Below are 19055 nucleotides of genomic sequence, written 5' to 3'. Positions count from 1 at the left end.
CATTTTACCATGAGCCTGTAGTGAAGATAAGTCAGAAAGCAAGTCATCCACCTTAAAGGTGCCCCTACGCAGGGCTACTCTGTTCAATTCCCAATGAATGCTTGGGACTCTGCAGTAAGGGGAGGTGAAAGGGAATATGTGCTTCGGCAGGCTTACTCCCCAGAGAAGGCCCCCAACCCCCAATGGGATCCCGCTTGCCCAGTCCCCTAGTGAAGATACTGTACTGCTTAGCGGGCTCACCTCACTAGTACGCAATTTCATTGGGGAAAAGGATGAAATTCCATGTATTTGTCACGCACCACCTCCGTTCCATTGGAACACCCCTCTAGTCGGCCTATGGGGAATCAACTAAGTCAGTCCTTATTTTCTTTCACTTCCCTGGTCAACAGTAAAACAAAAAGTCTGTACATCTAAGAACACCTCATTATCCTGGCGTTGGAATCTTTCTTCAAACACATCCATGTTAGGGCGGAATGATCTGTAAGAAGTCAAAACTCTCTTCCTGTCAAGTATTACTGCAGACTGATAACAGCCCATTTAATATCCAGAGCCTCCAACTCTACAGTTGAATACAATTTTTCACGAGCTAACAGCTTCCTACTGGCGTCCAGGACATGATTTTCTTGGCCATCATGCAACTGCGAAAGGACACCCCTCGGACCTACTTTGGACACGTCCATCTGCAATATAAATTCTAGATTGAAATCCAGCATCTTCAATATAGGTTCATCACTTCAAATTAGTTTTAAGCGGTCGAAACCCGTCTGGCGTGACGAGTCCTGATAAACTTATTTGGATGAGAGGTCTTCAACTTAATGGTAAGGCTGGCGGCGATGGAGGAGGAATTTGGTATAAACCCACGGTAGTACCCAGCTAATCAGAGAAAGGCTTGGAGTTCACGCTTGGTTTTAGGGGTAGCGTTAATGCTACAGCCTTCACCCTCTCAGTCTGGTGCTGTGGTGAGTCCATTACCTGCAAAATGGGCAAGGGACAAGAAGGCATTCTGGGCAAGATTGAATTTATTTGGATTATCCTACCCTTCTCAAAGCCATGGTTCTCTTCAAGGAGGTGCAAATGTTCCTCCCCACTCCTACTATGGATCACAATATCATCGAGAATGCCGAATGAGGTCTTAGCACTTTATCCATCAACCTTTGGAAGGTTGCGGGTACACCATGCAGACCAAAGGGGAAAACAGTGAATTGAAAGAGTCCAGAAGTCATGGAGAAGGCGATATATATATATGTCTTGTTTTAGGAAGGATTTCTCTTGTTGCAACTTTCCCTCGATAGTTTCTATGGCCCCTCCTTTCTTTTCGCTGTTTTTGACCTGATCTGACTTTTTGAAGGTAAATAAAGCCTTCAGCTTCACTTCCCTTTACCTTTTGCTAATTTGTTATGGGGAAACGAATCAGTCCGTCAGACTATCAGTTCTGGCAAAGTACATTTCCCTTTTTCATTCTGTGATTTTTTTAACATTGCACACAGCATCTTACAATGCAGTGCAATTGGGATACTTTTATATCCCCATAGCTTTTTACACTAGGGATATATGGTTACATTTATATGTGCCTAAAGACAAGCTGGTGACAGCAGATCCATTTTTACCATATTTGCCTTCTTTTTAGTGTGCACATGAATGTGGCTAGTGCCCTAAAATGTCTGTGCCACAAGATTTTCACTTGCTTCTTTGGTCATATTGTTGTTTGGCCTTCTTCCTTCTTTGCCAGGTCAGGAGGCCCTTATAAGGTCATGCACTTGCCTGAGGAAGCTGCGTTTCATGCAAGCTATTGCTGCCTTTGTGTGTATGTGGCTCAGGAAGGGGGTGGTTGCGACTGTCTGTCGTACTCCACATCCATGGTGCCAGAGAGTCTGGGTGTGGGGCAAGAGTGAAACCAGTATTTGTCCCTGAATGGGCAACAACTGACTGTTTGAATGGTGCAGATCCTTACCACTGGTGGGCTTGGACTTGCTTCCAGCTCGATTTTTGATAAGACTACTACTAAAGCCATTTCTTCAGATCAGCGTTAGAGACAGGAATCCCTCTTAGAATAACAGCCGAGCAAAGATCCGAAGGTGAATCCTGAAGAAGACTGGCATCCCTTCCTGTGTATGACCCGGTGAACTACCTGATATCAGAACACACTGAGTGGTGCTTCACCCCTTGGGATAGCGGGACCAACTATTCAGCTCCTTGGCAAGGATCCAGCCGTCCTGAGACTTCAGAAGTGTCCCTGGACCAACTGGTGGACTAGCCAGCTCTCTCGTGGGGTACCTCGCCAGAACCGTCGCTGTATCAGTGTTGCACCCGGGTGTTTGGTAGGCACCAGATCATGCCACAAGTCTTCCCTCCAAATTTCAGCAGGCCTACATCAAGGTTTCCTGTCCTAGAGAATCTTCTGTCGCCGAATGTATGATGCTTGCACTCACCTTCACCAGTCCTGTGAAGTGCCAGCATTTCTTGCATTGCTTCATCGCAAGGGATTGCAAGTTGCTGCTGTACCCGACCGGAAGCATCCTTGCACCTGCAACTCCTGGGCTTCACTCACTGGAACCAAAAGCGGGAAATCCAACCTCCAGCAACCCCCAGACTATCCATGAAGTAATCTGTGAAATTTAGAGTCAGGTGAGCAAGGAAATGCAGTGCATCTGTCCACCCCTGTCTGCCGTAGGATAACATTGGGAACAAGTCCCTTGGTCTCCTAAATCTTCCATTCCATATCTTTTTGGCTGTCGAACCTGGGTAGTAACTCCTGAAATACAAAAGGTCATTTGTTCAACGCAGTAAAATTGCTGAGAGTATTTTGATCCATCACCAACACAAGAAAATTATAACTTGTCTCCAGAGACTCCATTCTGGGGAGAACTATTGTGGCTTCTGTGACTTTTGGGCACAAAGCCCCATTCTTCTTAGGGTTTGGACTGCTTAAGTTGGGGAATTAACTTGTGACTTGGTTCCATCATGTCTGCATTTAATCTACTTACCTGCTTGCTGAATAAATGACTTAATGCATTTATGAACCTACTAGCTGTTACTGGCATAATATACGCAGCTCTAGCATATCTTAAAGGTCAACATCGGATGGTAATTCATAGAGTCACTTCAGTCCCCTTCCTTAAATATCGGAATTACCACTGATTGCTCCCAGGAAGGAAGTGTAGTTCCCTGTGTCTTACTAATGGTAACTGAAAACATATAAGAAAATGTCTTCTTTTGTATTTGAAAGGCATTTTTGTATCAGATGGAATGGTATGCGTGGTACATTAACAGTATGTTCATTTAATCAGTCAATTACACAGGCCTCTATGATGTGTCTTTGTAGGCGCGTCATTGTCAACCTTATTCCATTGCAGAGTCCTCGTGATGGCATAAGATTGAATAGTAGCATAATTACATCCCCTACTTTCAGTTTTAGCTCCTGAGGAGACATTCGTCCTACAGCGTTTTGCTCTTTTGAAACTGAAACATTGAACCAGTAATTAACTGTTCATTGACACTGGAACCAGCGTTCACTGTGTGAAGAGAAGTGGGGGGTGGAAAGAATTCCGAATGTTTGCGCTAGTGGAAGGTGAAGGTGACCGCGTAAAAATAGCTCATTCCGTTTGTTAAAATGGTGGCGGTTGTTGAAGTGGAAGGGCACATAGAGGTGCACTTTGCCATTTGGACAGAAGAGGGTAACCCAACACTGATAAATTGCATCAGTCAAGTACGTAAACTATATATATATTTCTGATGATTGTATCTGCTTAGATTCACATGCTGTGCATACAGTCCGACATCTGGTGGTAATCGTAGAGTATTGCATCTCGTCTTTCGAGGATCGAAAGGGGACGTCGACATGGGCATGCTTGTAACACTATCCCTAACGTGACGTGCAGTGTACCCACAATACTTCATGCGTTGAGGTCCCTATGGTTGTGTTATTTCTGCCGTGAGGGAGCATGACTAACGTGAGTGAGTACAGACGGAGAGAAAGTAGTAAGATGCCCATGTGTCTTCTACTCTATTACGTAGAGTAATGCATGTCTTCAGATGCTTGTGGACATGCTTAGAGTCACAGGCTGTGCAAAGACTAGAGAGCAGTACCCAGAGTTGGGGGTAGGGTGTGAGAAGGAACAGTAGTAAAGTGATGTCCTAGTACCGCTTGTCGCAACTGAGAATCTAACCTTGAGTGATTGTCTAGGCAGTAGTGTTTTATAAAGGTGTGAATAGAACTCCAGGTCGCTGCTTTGCAAATGGATTCAAGAGGAACGTTTGCAATAATATCAGAGCCCCAGTTCCCCGGCTTGAAGGGCAGATCTCTCTTAGCAAGAGTGTAGCAGAGTGTGATGCAGTTTTCAATCCACTTTGATATGGGTGGCTTAGAGACAGGGACCCTTCTCTACCAGCTGCCACTAAAACGAAAAACTGATTTGTTTTTCTTAGTGGTTTCATTTTTTCCAGATAATATATGACCGTGCTGCGCATATCAAGTGTGTGTAGGCTTTTTTCTGCCACATTAGTGAGGTGTGGAAGAAGGAGGGTAGTTCTATTGATTGGTTCACATGGAACTTTGAAATGAATTTAGGTGCAAACCTCGGGTGAGTGCACAAAACCACCTTATCTTTGTGAATTGTGACAAATGGGTGTTGAACTGAAAGGGCCTGTAATTCATTGACTCTTTTAATTTAAGTGACTGACACTAAGAAGGCAGTCTTTAAGCGAGAGCCTTAAGGCTAGCCTTATGCATAGGTTCAAAGGGAGATCCCATTAGTCTTGTTAATACCACATTTAGGTCCGGAAGCTGGGTTTGAAATTCTTTTGACCCCTTCCATAAATGCCTTGATCACTAGGATCTTCCACCACAACACCTTTTCGGACGTAGTGCATGCTGAAAGTGCAGCCAGTGGACCTTCAGAAAATTAAAAACAAGACCGGAGTCCAGGAGATGAGTCAGGTATAAAACAATGTGGGTACGATAGCAGTCAATGGGATTGATGCTCTACCAGATAAGGAAGCGTTTCAATGTCTGGTGCTAGGCTTTCTTGCCTCTTTAAGAATGTCCATACATCTGAGGAAGTTTGGAAGTTGGAGGTGCCCGAACTCTATGACCTCAGGAGCCAGGCCGCTAAGTTGAGAGTTTGCGGGCAAGGATGGAGTGTCTCCCCCTTGTCTTGTGAGAGCATGTTGTATGGGCAAGAGTAGCTTCATCGGAGGAGAGAGTGACATCGCCATCAGATGGAAGAACCAGGATTGGCGGGCCCACATAGGGGCCACCAGAATCATTGTGACTTGTTTGTTGCATCTTGTGCACTATCTTGGCTAGTAGGGGAGTTGGAGGGAAAGCATAGACAAATTTCCCTGACCATGTTATCCAGAGACTGTACCCCTTGGAGCGGTTTTGGTGGTACCTGGAGGCATAATCTTGCCATTGTGCGTTCTCCAGAGTTGCAAGCAAGTCGATCTCTCGGAAACCCCATTCCGCGAAAATGTAGGAGACGATGTCTTCGTGTAATCGCCATTCGTACTCTGGGCAGAGGTAAGTCTCTGCTGAGCATGTCTGCCAGAAGATTGAGTTCCCTTGAGTCAGGAATAACATCCGGTGTTTGTGAGCCCAATACCAAATATTCTGGGACTGTTTGGATAGCCCTGAAGACTATGTGCCCCCCTGTTTGTTCAGGTTAATAAATGGCCGTGGTGCTGTCCGTGAGGACCGGTACGGTCTTCCCCTGTAGTTGTGTCTGAAAAGTCTTTAGGGCTTTGAACACTGCCAACAACTTCAACATGTTTATGTGGTTGGAAGCTACTGCTGGGGACCAAAAGCTGTGCGCCGTGCGATGGAGGCGAGCCCTCACCCCATCAGAAAATGCGTCTGTAGTGAGTGGCTTCTACTGCGGGGGTGGTGAAGGTTTTCCCCTTCAAGAGGCTTTCCCTCGACCACCACTGCAGAGAGAGAACGAGGGCTGCTGAGACAACCACTAGATCTTCCCATTGTCCACTGGCCTGACACCATTGGCTGTTGAGCCACTCTTGCATGGAGTGCATGTGCAAACGTGCGTGTGGGACTAAGTAAATGTAGGAGGCCATCATCTCTAACAGTCGCATGGCTTTGCGTACAGTCGCCTCGCGACTGGCTACATAGTGAGGGATCTGGAACAGCATGTTTTGAACCCTCTGTTTGGAGGGGAAGACGAGGCCGTCTTCTGTCCGAATTAGAGCTCCCAGAAATCATTTGACTTGGCTGGGGTCTAGACTGGACTTCTTGTTTACTTTGAATCCCAACTGACGAGTAGATCTACTGTCTTTTGGGTGTTTGATGGGCATGTCCATGCGAATCCCCTGTTATTAGCCAGTCGTTGAGGTAAGGATAGACTGGAATGGACTGCCTGCGCAGGTGAGCCGCTACTACTGCCAGTACCTTTTGTAAATACCCTTGGGGCTGAGGCAATGCTGAAGGGAAGGACCTTGAACTGATGGTGTTTGTCATCTATCATGAACCTTAGGTATTTTCTGTGCGGTATGCATCTTTCATGTCCAATGTTGCCATGTAATCCCCCTGTTTTAGTAGAAGGATTACCTCTTGCAGTGTTGTCATTCAAAACCTTTGTTGTTTGACAAATTTGTTCACTGGGCGCAAGTCTAGCACAGGCGCATGGCGAGATACTTTTTGGGTACAAGGAAGTACACTGAATAAATATTCTTGTTTACCTGTATAACGGGGATGACTTCAATCGCACCCTTTTCTTGCAGGATTTCAACCTCTTGTAGTTGGATCTTCAGATGTTCTGGCGACAATTGTCTGGATGTTTGTAGCCGATATCTAGGTGGTCGGCTGAACTCGATACAATATTCATGGGAGACAGTCTTGAGCATGCACTGGTCTGTGGTATTCCCTGCCATGCATGGAAGAATTAAGTTAACCGTCCCCCGACCGGGGAGTCATGGGAGGGGACCCGGATCGGTAAGTTATTTTTGATTTAAGGCTGGGGAGCGAGCCTCTTGGGGTGATGCTTCTACCCCCTTCCTTTACCATGGCGCTGTCCTCTTGGCTGATATTGGGTTGTGGCAGCTGCCCCCTGTCCTGAGGACCATGAAGTATTTCCCATACCATACAGATTGTGGGGGGAACGAGGTAAAGATTGTCCCTAAAAGGAGCAGCGAGAACTACCCCCTCGCTGCTGATAGGGCCTCTGTGTTATCTGGTTTAGTGAAGGTTTCATGTTCCTTCTTCGCAGTCTCTAAAGCCTCATCTGCCACCTTTCCAAACAGGTTAGATTCTTCTACCGGCCTGTTAATAAGGGATGCCTGGGTTTCCGGTTTAAATCCTGAATTCTTTAACCATGCGTGCCTTTTTAACTAAGTACCTTGGGCCAGTGTTCTTCCTGCTGTCTCAGCAGCATGCAAGGCGTTTAAGAATGTTTTGATTTTGCCTCCGACACAACCGCCAGCAGGCGTGATCGTGTTGGCTCTCCTGGAGCAAATTCCACTGGAAGTCGCTGTAACTAGCCAGCAATCTGGTGTTAGCTATTCTGGTGGAATAGGTTGTTGCTGCTTTAATGTGCTTACAGCTTCTTGCAATCCTTGTCCGGCGGTGCCTCAGCCACGGACAAGGGTACTCCTGCTCCCTTCCTAGTTGTTGTCATCACTAGGGAATCAGGAGTGGAATGTCCCCAGATGTAAAGTGGGTCTGTAGGCAAGGGGCAAAAGAGCTTCTCGACCCATGGGTTTACTGCCCTCGTTTGCGATGGAGTCAATAAAGAGGGGGCGATGTGCCACTTGATGAAGTTCAACAGAGGTATCGCCTGACTGGAGGGTGGTTTCTCTTTCAAAATATCCTCTACGAAGTGTCTTGCATCGCCTCTTGAGTGGCAATCTGAAAGTGTTCAGCTGCTTTTTTAAGGATAGAATTGAATGCCATCTGGCCATCGATGGATAGATGTCTGTTTTATAGGAGGTGAAGCGGGAGGATCTAAGTACAGTGTGTCTGGATCTGGTTGTAGTGGACGGTGACAGCCATGGTGCCTCATCCACTGGCTGTTAATTACCCCAATCTGGGCACTGGTCTATGGGCTCCTCAAAAGGATCATCCCCCTGTCATGAGTGGTGACAGGCATATTTGCAGAAGGGGAGTGGATTCCACGACACATGAGGATTTAAACATAGCGTGTACTATGGTGTGCTATGTGAGGTAAGTCCATAGCCCATTGGATGCATGGCTGCAGCCCTAGCACAGATAATTATGTGCACTGGTTAAAAAGGTATGGCCACTCGTTGAAAGTAGATGCCACATTGTTGCTTATTGTGTACAATTTGGCTGCAGTGCACACAATGGGGGTTGCATGTGTGTGCTGATTGGTCGAACAACCTAGAGTTGTCAGTGTATGGGTGGAGATGGTGCAGTGACATGTCGTGCAGTGTGTCCAATGGTATATTAACGGAATAGTGTACATATGAAAGAGGTCCCGGTGCAAATGTTTGCTCTATGTGCTTGCATAGTGTGCATTGTGCAGATTAGTAAGAGTTGCAGTGCAGTACGCACCATTGGTTCTATGCACGTATTAGAGTGGTGGGAGCAGGCTCAATGTTGTGAAGATTGTCTTGTTTGGTTGGCATGCTTTTAATGCTTTGTGATTGGTAGTGGGTAGCGGTGCCAAACACAGCGAGATGTTTGTGCATTACGGTAAGTGAAACATGTGTTTTTGTGTCCCTGCTTTATGGTGTGGCGGTTGGGTGTAAGTGCTGGTGCCTATGTTGCCTTTGTCATCCATGGCACATGCGTACCTGGTCGCCTGCATGCTCTGTTATGTTGTGCTGAGCGTGGACTAGGCCTAGACCTTTGGGTGCATGGCCACAGGCCATCCACCCAACAGCCTAGGCCTTCATCATAGCCTCCACAACAGAATGCAGTGAGGACATGACAGAGATGGCCAGAACAGTGTGCACTCCAGGGGCACTTCTGAAGGCTGTGAACGGCTGGATCCTTGAGAAAGCATAGAGACTAGATGGTCCCACTAAAGGTCTGCAGCACCGCGGATGGTCTTCACAGATCAGGCAGAGGAGCAGGGCTTCAGCGGTACGGACACTGGAGGAGATCCTGTACGGACACTGGAGGAGATCCGGTACGGACACTGGAGGAGATCCTGGGCCACTTCAGTTGTCTTTGTGTCATCAATGGGCTGCTCTTCTTGAAAGGATTCTTGACTCCAACGTAGAACTGAAGAATAGCTGCAGAAGTCCTCCTCTTAATCAAAATCCAAGTCAGAGTCCACTGACTTGGATTTAAAGTTGTCTAATCGGAGACAATCACTGGTTTCACATCCGCCCCAGTAGCAGACTTTCTGGCACCAGTGATGTGGACTCTGTCTAGGCAGCCCCAGCTCCTTTCCTCGGCCAGACATATACAAAGATATCCCTAGTCCATAAAAAGCCACTGCTTTCCCAGGCAAGTGCGTGATCTTATAAGGGCTTTCCTGACCTGAGATGGCAGGAAGAAGGGCAAACTACAATATGGCGAAAGAACAAGCAAGTATCTCGTGGCACAGCCATTTTATGGCACTAACCACGTTTAGCAGCCGTACGCGGCTAACACAAATGTGCACACCAAAAGTAATACAAAAAAGGTAATAATGTAACTGCCACAGCCAGCTTGTCTGTCAGCTTGCAATCAACGGATTCAATCACATTCCACAAGAGCAAGGGCCCTTTCTATGAGGCTAGGGAGATGAGCCCGCTACGCAACATTCTCCCTAGGGACTGGCGGTAAGCAGGAGCTTACAGGGATAGACTCCTGGGGATAAAGACTCTCATTCCAACAAGGTACTCCCTTTTTATTATCCTCAAACACACAATACAGCTCTAACAAGTGACCGACACCAAGACTCCTCAAATATGCTATTACTGAAGACAGAAATCTGTATGGTACCGTGAAGAGTAAAAGTGCAGGAGTAGTGAAGAATGACAACTGCTGAGACAAAGAAACCATACCGAGTTACAAAGACTACAAGTCCAAAAGAAAGGAAGGACTATGATGAGAGGCTGGGAGAAGCCCCAGTGTTCTGTAATAGAAGTGGGAGGTGTGAGAAACCAGAGGGTATCCTCACTCCTACTCCCCCTGGATCCTCTTCTCAGGTGGCGAGGAAAAGGCCATCACTTTTGGATCCTGACCGTGGGGTTGGAGAAACGAGAGAGGATCACCCTCAGGTGAGACATGGTATGCCCTTTTCCTGGTAAAGGCCAATCTAACCCTCCCCCAGCCTTTATAGGCTATTGTACATCTTCTCCCCTCATTTTCTCACACTTTACCTATGATACTACTGCGTCGAGGAAGAGGCAACTAGGAGTAATGAACACTAATTCCTTTCACCACTCTAATACTGGAACGAGGAAGATGCCTGCCAAGTACTGTGAAGGTCAAGCATGTCCCTTTAATTATGGTCAGGCAAGTAGAATTGGGAGTTTACACCTGTCAAGTGGTTGCCGATGTAGAAAAGGAGACCAAAGGAGCCACAAATAAAGCAACAGGGTGGTCTGTGTCGGAGAGACCAGCAGGGGACACTTTCCGTGAGGAGGAAGAAATCCCAGAAGACCTCCGTGATCGGGAGAAAGCAGCAGAAGCTGCGCTAAAAGGAAGAATGAAGAAAGTACACCATCCGTGCCTGGGAAAGCGGAGCTGCAGGCGGGAGCTGTTGGTGAGGTTCTTGTTGACACCCGGACTTGTATAGGTGCCTCCCAATTTTTTGTAACCCTCTTCTGCAGGGCAATGTGAAAAGGTAATGCAGGTCCTTTTGTGATTCCTTATCCAAACTATCAGTAGGATCGTCCTGTTCAAAAGGAGGAGCTGGCCTGCCCCATCCTAAGAATTCAATCAACCTAGACATTAAATGTCTATAGGAAGTGTCTGCGTGCTCAGCCGGTTCTGGCTTGCCAAATTCCAGCTCTGGCAATGTACCAATGCCACACTCTGACTGAACATTTTCAAAGAGGTCCTTCATTCTAGATTCCTCCAGAATGAAGGCCTCAGCAACATTAGGTGTTCCAAACTCTAACCTGAAGGGCAGTGTTATCCTGGTCAGATGGCCCATGTTCCTCATAAGGAATACATGGACTTAAATCCTTTCTAGGAAGTGGTTTAAAGGTCTTCTCCATTTCCTTCGATGGAATTGAAGGTTTCGACAATAACTGCGTCAATGACTCGACGATGATGGTGATGCAAGCAGCATATATGAAATCCTCAGAGAACTCGACGCCCCCCGATTCGATGGGAGTATTCTAAGGACGAGGACTGGTCCTGTGGTTGAGTCCAGACCTCAATGGTGTGAGGGGTCGATGGATTGTCTCCCGGGCTTGAGGGCACGCAGGATTTGGCCTTGGACTACTCCTTGTCGGCTTTTGACAGCGCGAGAGGAACATTACTTTTTGTCTTCTCTTTAGAGGGGGCCAGGGCCTCCTTCTCGAAGATCAAGCATTTTCTGCCTGAATACCTCCCATTCGGCTGGAGTTGTCGACTTACTTGGGCAGTCTATTTTCCTTTCCGGCGATGAATAAGAGGATGAGGAAGGAGATCTATGGCAACTTATTTTCATCTTTCAAGACTACTGGTGTGAACTGCTTCGGGAACGAGTGTGTTTCTTAGACCTCTTCCTCCGTGGAGAGTCGCCACTCGACTCGTTCGACAAGAACCTTTTTGATGGTGTTGTCGAAGGGGATTTCGCATGGAGCCTACCCTCTGCTAACTTCCCCCTTATGGTCCTTCAGTGCCTCACCTGTCATGAACTGGCATGACCCACAGTGTGCCATCCTGTGCTCGACACCAAGGCAACAGATACCGACCCTATGGTGATGGTGATCTGTAATGGACATCTTGGCACCGCAGTCATGACACTTCCTAAACCCGGTCTTTGGGGTCGATGAAGCCGATGAAGAGGCCATTTTCTTGAATATCGCAGTTTGAGGAAACTGAAAGCGTGCAGAAATATTCGAAACTTAAGCTATCCCGGAAAAACAGAACTGAAGCCAACGGGTTCTGCGCATGTTATACATACCCGTGATGGCATCTACCTCAAGATAGAGGCCCTCGATGGACATCGAGTCGAACAATTCGACGCTCAGTGCTCTCTGCTGAAAAAAATGACAAAGCAGCTGACGCTGAAAGGAAGATATCTAAAGATGAGGAATACGTGGGAAGACTCAATCCATTTCAAATACCATTTAAACAGTGCTTAATCATGGCAGGCCTAAAAAGAATAACAATTTAGGCGCAGTCAACAGCATAGCTACCGGGTGGAGCTTCACATGCATGTGACCCAACTTCTTTTCATTTTTCAAATTTAATGCACACACAACATAAGATGCTGCCGGTCCAGTCCCCATGGCAGAAAACATCCCATGAGAATGAAGGAAAGGGGACAGGTTGCCAGAGTATGAGGAGCAGATATTTTGAAGCTGATCACCAAGTAGACAATTATAACAGCTTCAGGAGAAATGTGTCTCCCACCATACCTAGGTTATTGATGATTACAAGCTATAAAATATGAAATTAGCTATTCAGCACAAACCACAACATTTAACATTGCTTGTAAAAGAAAGATCACAGACTGAATGGAAGCAATATGTCTTTAGATGTTTCCTGGTTGGTGTTTTGCCACAGGATTGCAGCTGGACCGTCTCTTGGCACTGCAAAGTCCAATGAAAATGAACCTCTCACAGACTCGGAGAAATCAAAGACACTGCATACAAAACATGACAACCTTTTTCAGAATTAACTTCGGCAAAAGATTGTCTATTAACGTACCCTTTTGACAGGAGATAGCTCCTCATTCATAGGTATAAATGTTGTAGCAAGATCGATGGATTCCAGTAGCTTTTTTGTTGGTTTCCTCTGCCTTTTACTGTCGCAGCTTCCTATTAAATGAAATGATGGCCTTCATTAGAAAACAGCATGCAACACAAATTGGACAAAAGTATGAAAAAATGTACTAGCCAGTGGAAAGCCTTCTCAAGTTTTTGTATCTCCTACACTATCGCATGTTTGCAATATCCAGATATTGGAGGGCGTAAGGTTCCATTAAATAACATTTTATTCTAGATTGAAATGGGCCCATTACAATGTATCTATGACGCAAAATTATTCAAGATAGCACATCACTGGTTATCTGCAAAGAGAAAAGAAAAAGAAAAGTGGAATGTATGAGCCACTCGATTAGGACAGAGGCTACTTGTGGCCGCCACAAAAATAATGCAAGATGCTATTTGAGCCTTTAAATACCTTGCTTAGAACAGTTTTCAACTGTTAACAAGGAACAAGTTACTTACCTGTAACTGTTGTTCTCCAGTTTGGGTCCGACATGGATTCACATGCTCATGAATATTCCCCGTCAGGCTGGGAATCCTTGGTAAAGAAAAAATCAGTATCAGTTTCGGTTCTGATCTGTCTTCCTTAGTAGTAACCAATCACTGGTTTCTGGGTCATACTGCCCCCAGCCAATGACTGCCCTCTCCCTAAGCCCCGCCCCTGGCAGCCATCCTTAGATTTGGTACCACCTAAAGTGGCAGAATGACCAAGTGAAGAGCCGCAGAGGGCTAGGAGGGAGGGTTTGTATGTGAATCCATGCCAGACCCATGCTGGAGAACAACAGTTACAGGTAAGTAACTTGTTCCTTCTCCAGCATGGGTTCTGGCATGGATTCACATGCTCATGAATACAAGAATGGATAGCAGTACACACATGCACAACCACTGGAGGTGGCAAGGCTCAACATTAAGCATTACATAAACTCAACATTAAGCAACTCTTACCTTCTCACCGGGCCCACCTTCAGGCAAACAGTTTGCGCAGCACTGCTTGGCTGACTCTGTACTCCTCCCTGGAATCCCGGTCGACGCAGTAGAATTTCTTGAAGGTGTGCGTCGACCTCCACGTAGCAGCCCTGCAGATGTCCAGCAGGGACACACCAGACAAGAACGCCATAGTAGCAGCGATCGCTCTGGTCGAATGAGCTCTCCGACATCCAGGCAACTGTCGGTTTGCCAACCGATGACAGTGCATGATGCAGCCGGAAAGCCATCTGAAAATGGAAGCCTTCGAGAGGGCCTTCCCTTGATTCACAGGTCCAAAGTTCACAAAAAGCTGTGATGTCTTCCGAAAACTCTTTGTGCCTTCCACGTAGAACTTCAGCGCTCTAGCTACATCCTCTCGGCCGGCGACAAAGGCGACGGGAAGAAAACTGGCAACACCCAGGGCTCGTTGAGGGGGAAGTCCGACAGCACCTTGGGCATGAAGGAGGGGTGCGTCCTCAGCACCACCCTCGTCTCATGGAATGTCAAGTATGGAGGCTTGCAGGATAGGGCCTGGATCTCTCCTGCTCGTCGTGCGGAGGTGATGGCCACAAGGAACGCTGTTTTCCACAACAGAAATTTCAACGGTGCCGAATGCAGAGGCTCGAATGGCAGCCCCATGAGCCTGGTCAGCACCACGTTGAGCTCCCATGCCGGAGCCTTCACCGGCAGGAACGATCGGAAGAGTCCCTTCATAAATTCCTTTACCAGGCCATGAGACCACAGGGACGACCGTCCCGAAGTTCTGGTGTAACGGGAAATCGCTGTAAAATGGATCTTGATGGAAGCGTGAGCTAGTTCCGCCTTGGCCAGCGATAGCAGGTACGGCAGCACTTGAGGGGCTGTAATTCGCAGAGGGTTAATCTTCTGTGCACGGCACCAGACAGAGAACCTCTTGCACTTGTGTCCGTAGCACTTTAGAGTTGAGGACGTCCTGGCCTTTGCAAGTCCCTCCTTGCAGTCTGCCGGGATATCGTATTCTCCAAACTCTAGTGCTGCAGGAGCCATGCCTGCAAGTTCATCGACTCCGGGTCGTGATGGAGGATGGCGCCTCCTTCTCTGGAGAGAAGATCGGCTTCCGTCGACAGTGTGACTGGGGGAGACGCTGACAAGTCCAGAAGGTCCGGGAATCAGATCTGTCTCGGCCACGCCAGTGCGACGAGGATCATCCTGCACCGGGATCTCTTGAGTTTGTTGATGAGTCGGAGCGGCAACGGCGGGAACGCATACAGGAACAGCCCGTCCCAGGGGAACGAGAAAGCATTGTCCATGCTCCTCGGCTGGGGAAACCAGCTGGCGAACCTCTGGCACTTGGAGTTGGTCACCGTCACAAACAGGTCGATCTGGGGTTTGCCCCATCGTTGGAAAAGTCAATCCACTTGATCCTGACGCAGCTCCCACTTGTGGCAACAGCGCAGCTCCCTGCTGAGTGAGTCTGTGATGACGTTCTTTGCTCCTGCTAGATGGAAGGGCACCAGAAACATTCCCTGGGCGACCGCCCTGTGCCACAGATCCTGGGCCTCCTTCGACAGGGCTGGGGATCTGGTGCTTCCCTGATTCCGGATGTAGAACATCGTGGTGGTGTTGTCGGTGAAGATCCTCACCACCTTGCCCTTGAGAGACGGAAGAAACGACCCGAGGGCCCAGAATACTGCTCGGAGTTCCAGGATGTTGCTGTGGAGTGACCTCTCCTACGGGAGCCAAAGGCCTCTTGGCCTGCAGATCTCCCGTGTCCGTCGTCACCGTCTCCTGATGTACCGGGGTATGAAAGTTCTTGCCCACCGCGAGATGCGCACGGGTGCCCCACCATCAAATCGCTTGGCGGAAAACCTTGTTGAGCAGGATCCTGTCTTCGAAGCTGCCCGTCGCTTGTATCCAACGATCATCGAGGAACTCTTGTAGAGGACGCATCCGTAGCCTGCACAGGCGCACCAGGTAGATGCATGACGACATCGTTCCGAGCAGGGACTTGACGGATCTCACGTCGTCTTCTCCTCCGACTGCGAGGCCAATCCCGCCACTGTATCAAGTTTGGCTCCCAGAAACAGTGCAACCTGCAACGGGACCAGGTAGGATTTCAAATAGTTTATTGAGAAGCCCAGATCCGTGAGAAGTTGGACGGTCTCTGCTGTCTGTTCGATGGCGAGTTCTCTTGTCCTTGCACGGATGAGCCAATCATCAAGGTAGGGGTGACGTGGATCCCTGCAGGCGCAGCTGCGCCGCCACTGGTGCGAGGCACTTGGTAAACACCCTGGGTGCCGACTTCAGCCCAAATGACAGGGCCTTGAATTGGTAGTGCCGTCCTTGGACTACGAATCTGAGAAGCTTTCAGTGTCCTTTTAGAATTGGGATGTGGTAGTAAGCATCCTCCAAGTCCAGTGACAATAGGAAGTCGCCCTCCTCCAGCTGTCCCAGCACGTACTGGTGGGTGACCATCCTGAACTTTTGTGCCTTAATGTATTTGTTTAGCCGCCGCAGGTCAAGGATGGGGCGCCAACCACCTGTCTTCTTTCTGACGAGGACGTACCTTGAGCATACTCCGGAGCCCTGGAGCCTCTTCGGGACGAGCTTGATGGCACCCTTCTTGATCATCGCCCTTACTTCTAACAGCAGTTGAGGGATGTGATTTTCTTTCCTGGACACGGGAGGAATGCGGGGGCACTTTCTTTGAAATTCGAGAGTGTGCCCATGGGCCAGGGCATCCAGCACCCAACTGTCGGTGGAGATGGACTCCCACACGCTGACTAACTTCGCCAGCCGGCCTCCTACCGGGGTGCCCCGGTGGGAGCCCGACGCTACGGCCAGTTCAGTCCTGCTTGGAGGCGGCCTTGCCCCCTTGGCGACGACGAGGTCCCCCTGACTTACCGTGTCCTCTGTAGGCCTCCTGCGACGAGGAGCAGGCTGCCTGGAGGTACGTCGAGGAGCTGCCGCCAGATCCCTTGGAGGCACCCTGTCTGCCTCTGGCGTTCCGAAAAGGGCGGCCTTCGTTGCTGCAACACTCCCAAGGCCCGAGCCGTCTCGGTCTTGATGGCCTGAAGTGACTCATTCACTGTTTTTCCAAACAGGTTGTTCCCGTCGAAGGGCATGTCCAACACTCTGGTTTGCACGTCCTGGCGGAAATCAGTTGCCTTGAACCATCCCCGCCGTCGAAGGTAAACACTATTGCCCAACTGGCGGAATCTGGTGTCAGCGATATCCGTGGCCAGCTTTCTGGCGTGGTCCGAGGCCACCTTGCCTTCCTCTTGGACCTCCAGGGCCTCCAACCTCTTGTTGTCCGGTAGGAAGTACAGCAAGGGAGCGATCTTGTACCACAGCGGGCCACAAGGGCGTTGGCTGCCTTAATTGTCGTCGCTGCAGACGAGATGACTCGTCGTCCCATGGCGTCCAGCTTCTTTCCCTCGCCGTCAGGTGGGGAGGTCGAAGTTGAGGATGATGCCCCCGCCGCCTTCTTCTTGGCCGCCGCCGAGACGACCGAATCTGGGGTCGGCTGTGCCCTAAGGCACAATGGGGCGGAATCAGGAACCCGGTACTTCTTCTCGTACCGATCCCTCTTGGCAGGCGTCGTGGACGGGTTCTTCAGGAGAGCAAGTCCCTCCTCCCAGATATCGTCAATCAATGGTGCTGCGAGGACCGTCTTCCTCTTGGCCTCGCGCCATTGATAAAGGAAACCTTCCTTCTTCTGTTCCTCAGGGCAGAGCAGAAAAAGCTCGGATGCCCTGGCAATCATGGCATGGAAGGAGCCAATTTCGTCAGGCAGGGAGGACCGAGGCGGTGGTGATGGGAGGCCCATCCCGTTGTCACCACCGTTGTCATCCGTCCCCGTCGTGGCCGTATCCATTCCCATGCCATCCCTAGGATCAGGGGAAGGAGATGAAGGCTGAGCGGGCCGCGGGGCTGGAAAGGCAGTGGGGGGGTCGTCGAATGAACTCTCCTCTGCTTTTTTGGAGGGCTTCCCGACGGGCCCGGTTCTGCTGGGTCGTCCGTTGCGTTGAGGGGCAATCTTGTCCTTATCTCTATGCATAAGGTTTGGATTGCCATTAAAAAAGGGCCACCGAGTTGTCCTGAGGCTCGGGCACTGGTTGCGACGGGTGCGATGGTTGCTCCTCCTCTACGGGAGCCTCGTCGGCGCCACAGTCGCTCTCTTCGTCCGCTTCCTCGGCTTTCCTCCCGTGGGATCAGGCCTACTCAAACTTCTTGTTGAGGCCTTTCACGACTTCAACCAGCTCCTCCTCAGAGGCTGTATCCGTGTCCGTAATGGCCACCGCCCCCCCCCCTTCTTTTTCCACCGGGGTCTTATCGATGGGCTGAAAAGAGGATTCCCTCCATGGTGGCAGGGAAACTCTGGGCCCCGAGGTCGCCTCCATTGGCGTAGCCTACACATGCTTCGCCAGGGCCGCCACGACTCTCTCGATAGAGGCCTTTCCCGGGTGAATCAAGGCCTTCACCACCTTGGGTGCGCTTGAGGCCTTTACCTTGGGGGGAGGATCACTGCTTCCTTCCCCCTCAGCTGTCTTTGAGATCGACCGGGGCTTCTCCAGAAGCTTACCCGGGTTCGCAGATTTTCTCTTCCCGAGCCAGAGTATTGGCTCGTGGTTGATGGCGTCGGTGAAAGCGCGCCCTGCCTGGCAGCTAAGGAGCCCAACCCTTCAGCACTCCCGGTGCCCGTGGACTTGCAGTCATTTTCCTTCTGTTGGGCCCCCGTCGCCAGAGTGCCCTCAAAGGACTTAGAAGACCGCTCTGACCTCTTCTTCTTCTCACCTGCTGGGCTCTTTCCTCCCAGCCCGTTGGCAAGGTGGATACGCCGATCCTTTGTGGTCCGTTCCAACATGTTCCTGCAAAACGCACAGTCCTTCTCCACGTGTGTTTTGTCTTGATGAAGGCAGTAGAGACATCTCGAATGCTCGTCCTCCTTGAAAACTTTCTGTAATCCGCATCCAGGACAGTTCCTGAACAGCTTGGATCCGGGTGTCGAGCTTCCCTTTCCCTTGTCCTGGGCCATGTGCACGAGGTACGCCTCAGATCTGGAATCCTACAAGAAGCGTAGCTTGACGAAACTTCGCCCTTGAGGGGCGTAGAAAATTCCGAAAAGAGTCCCTGTTGAGCAGATGTAGAAACGGTGGAGCTTGAGGGTCGATTTACCGAAAAAATGAGATTAAACTCTTTGAAAAATCGCAAAACGCAGTAAAAGCTCGAGAGCTAAAGCACGAGGACTCCCAACACTTGAACATGCGGTGATAAAAATC

The 19055-nt window shown here is 49.3% G+C and overlaps 1 protein-coding gene across 4 annotated transcripts in view; it reads right to left on the bottom strand.

Annotated features, from left to right (window-relative positions):
• NSD1 (nuclear receptor binding SET domain protein 1) overlaps positions 1 to 19055 on the bottom strand; it is a 1891114-nt gene that overhangs the window by 1013226 nt on the left and 858833 nt on the right. For all 4 annotated transcript variants that reach the window (XM_069651497.1, XM_069651498.1, XM_069651496.1 and 1 more), the window contains exon 8: positions 12770 to 12879. In XM_069651497.1, the coding sequence (XP_069507598.1) occupies positions 12770 to 12879 (110 nt within the window). The remainder of the gene's footprint in view (positions 1 to 12769; positions 12880 to 19055) is intronic.

This window comes from Ambystoma mexicanum, chromosome 3p, assembly GCF_040938575.1.
Source record: "Ambystoma mexicanum isolate Mex_15411 chromosome 3p, UKY_AmexF1_1, whole genome shotgun sequence".
NCBI lineage: Eukaryota > Metazoa > Chordata > Amphibia > Caudata > Ambystomatidae > Ambystoma > Ambystoma mexicanum.
Note: the sequence above shows the minus strand (reverse complement) of the source record. Positions and strands in the feature narration are given on the sequence as shown.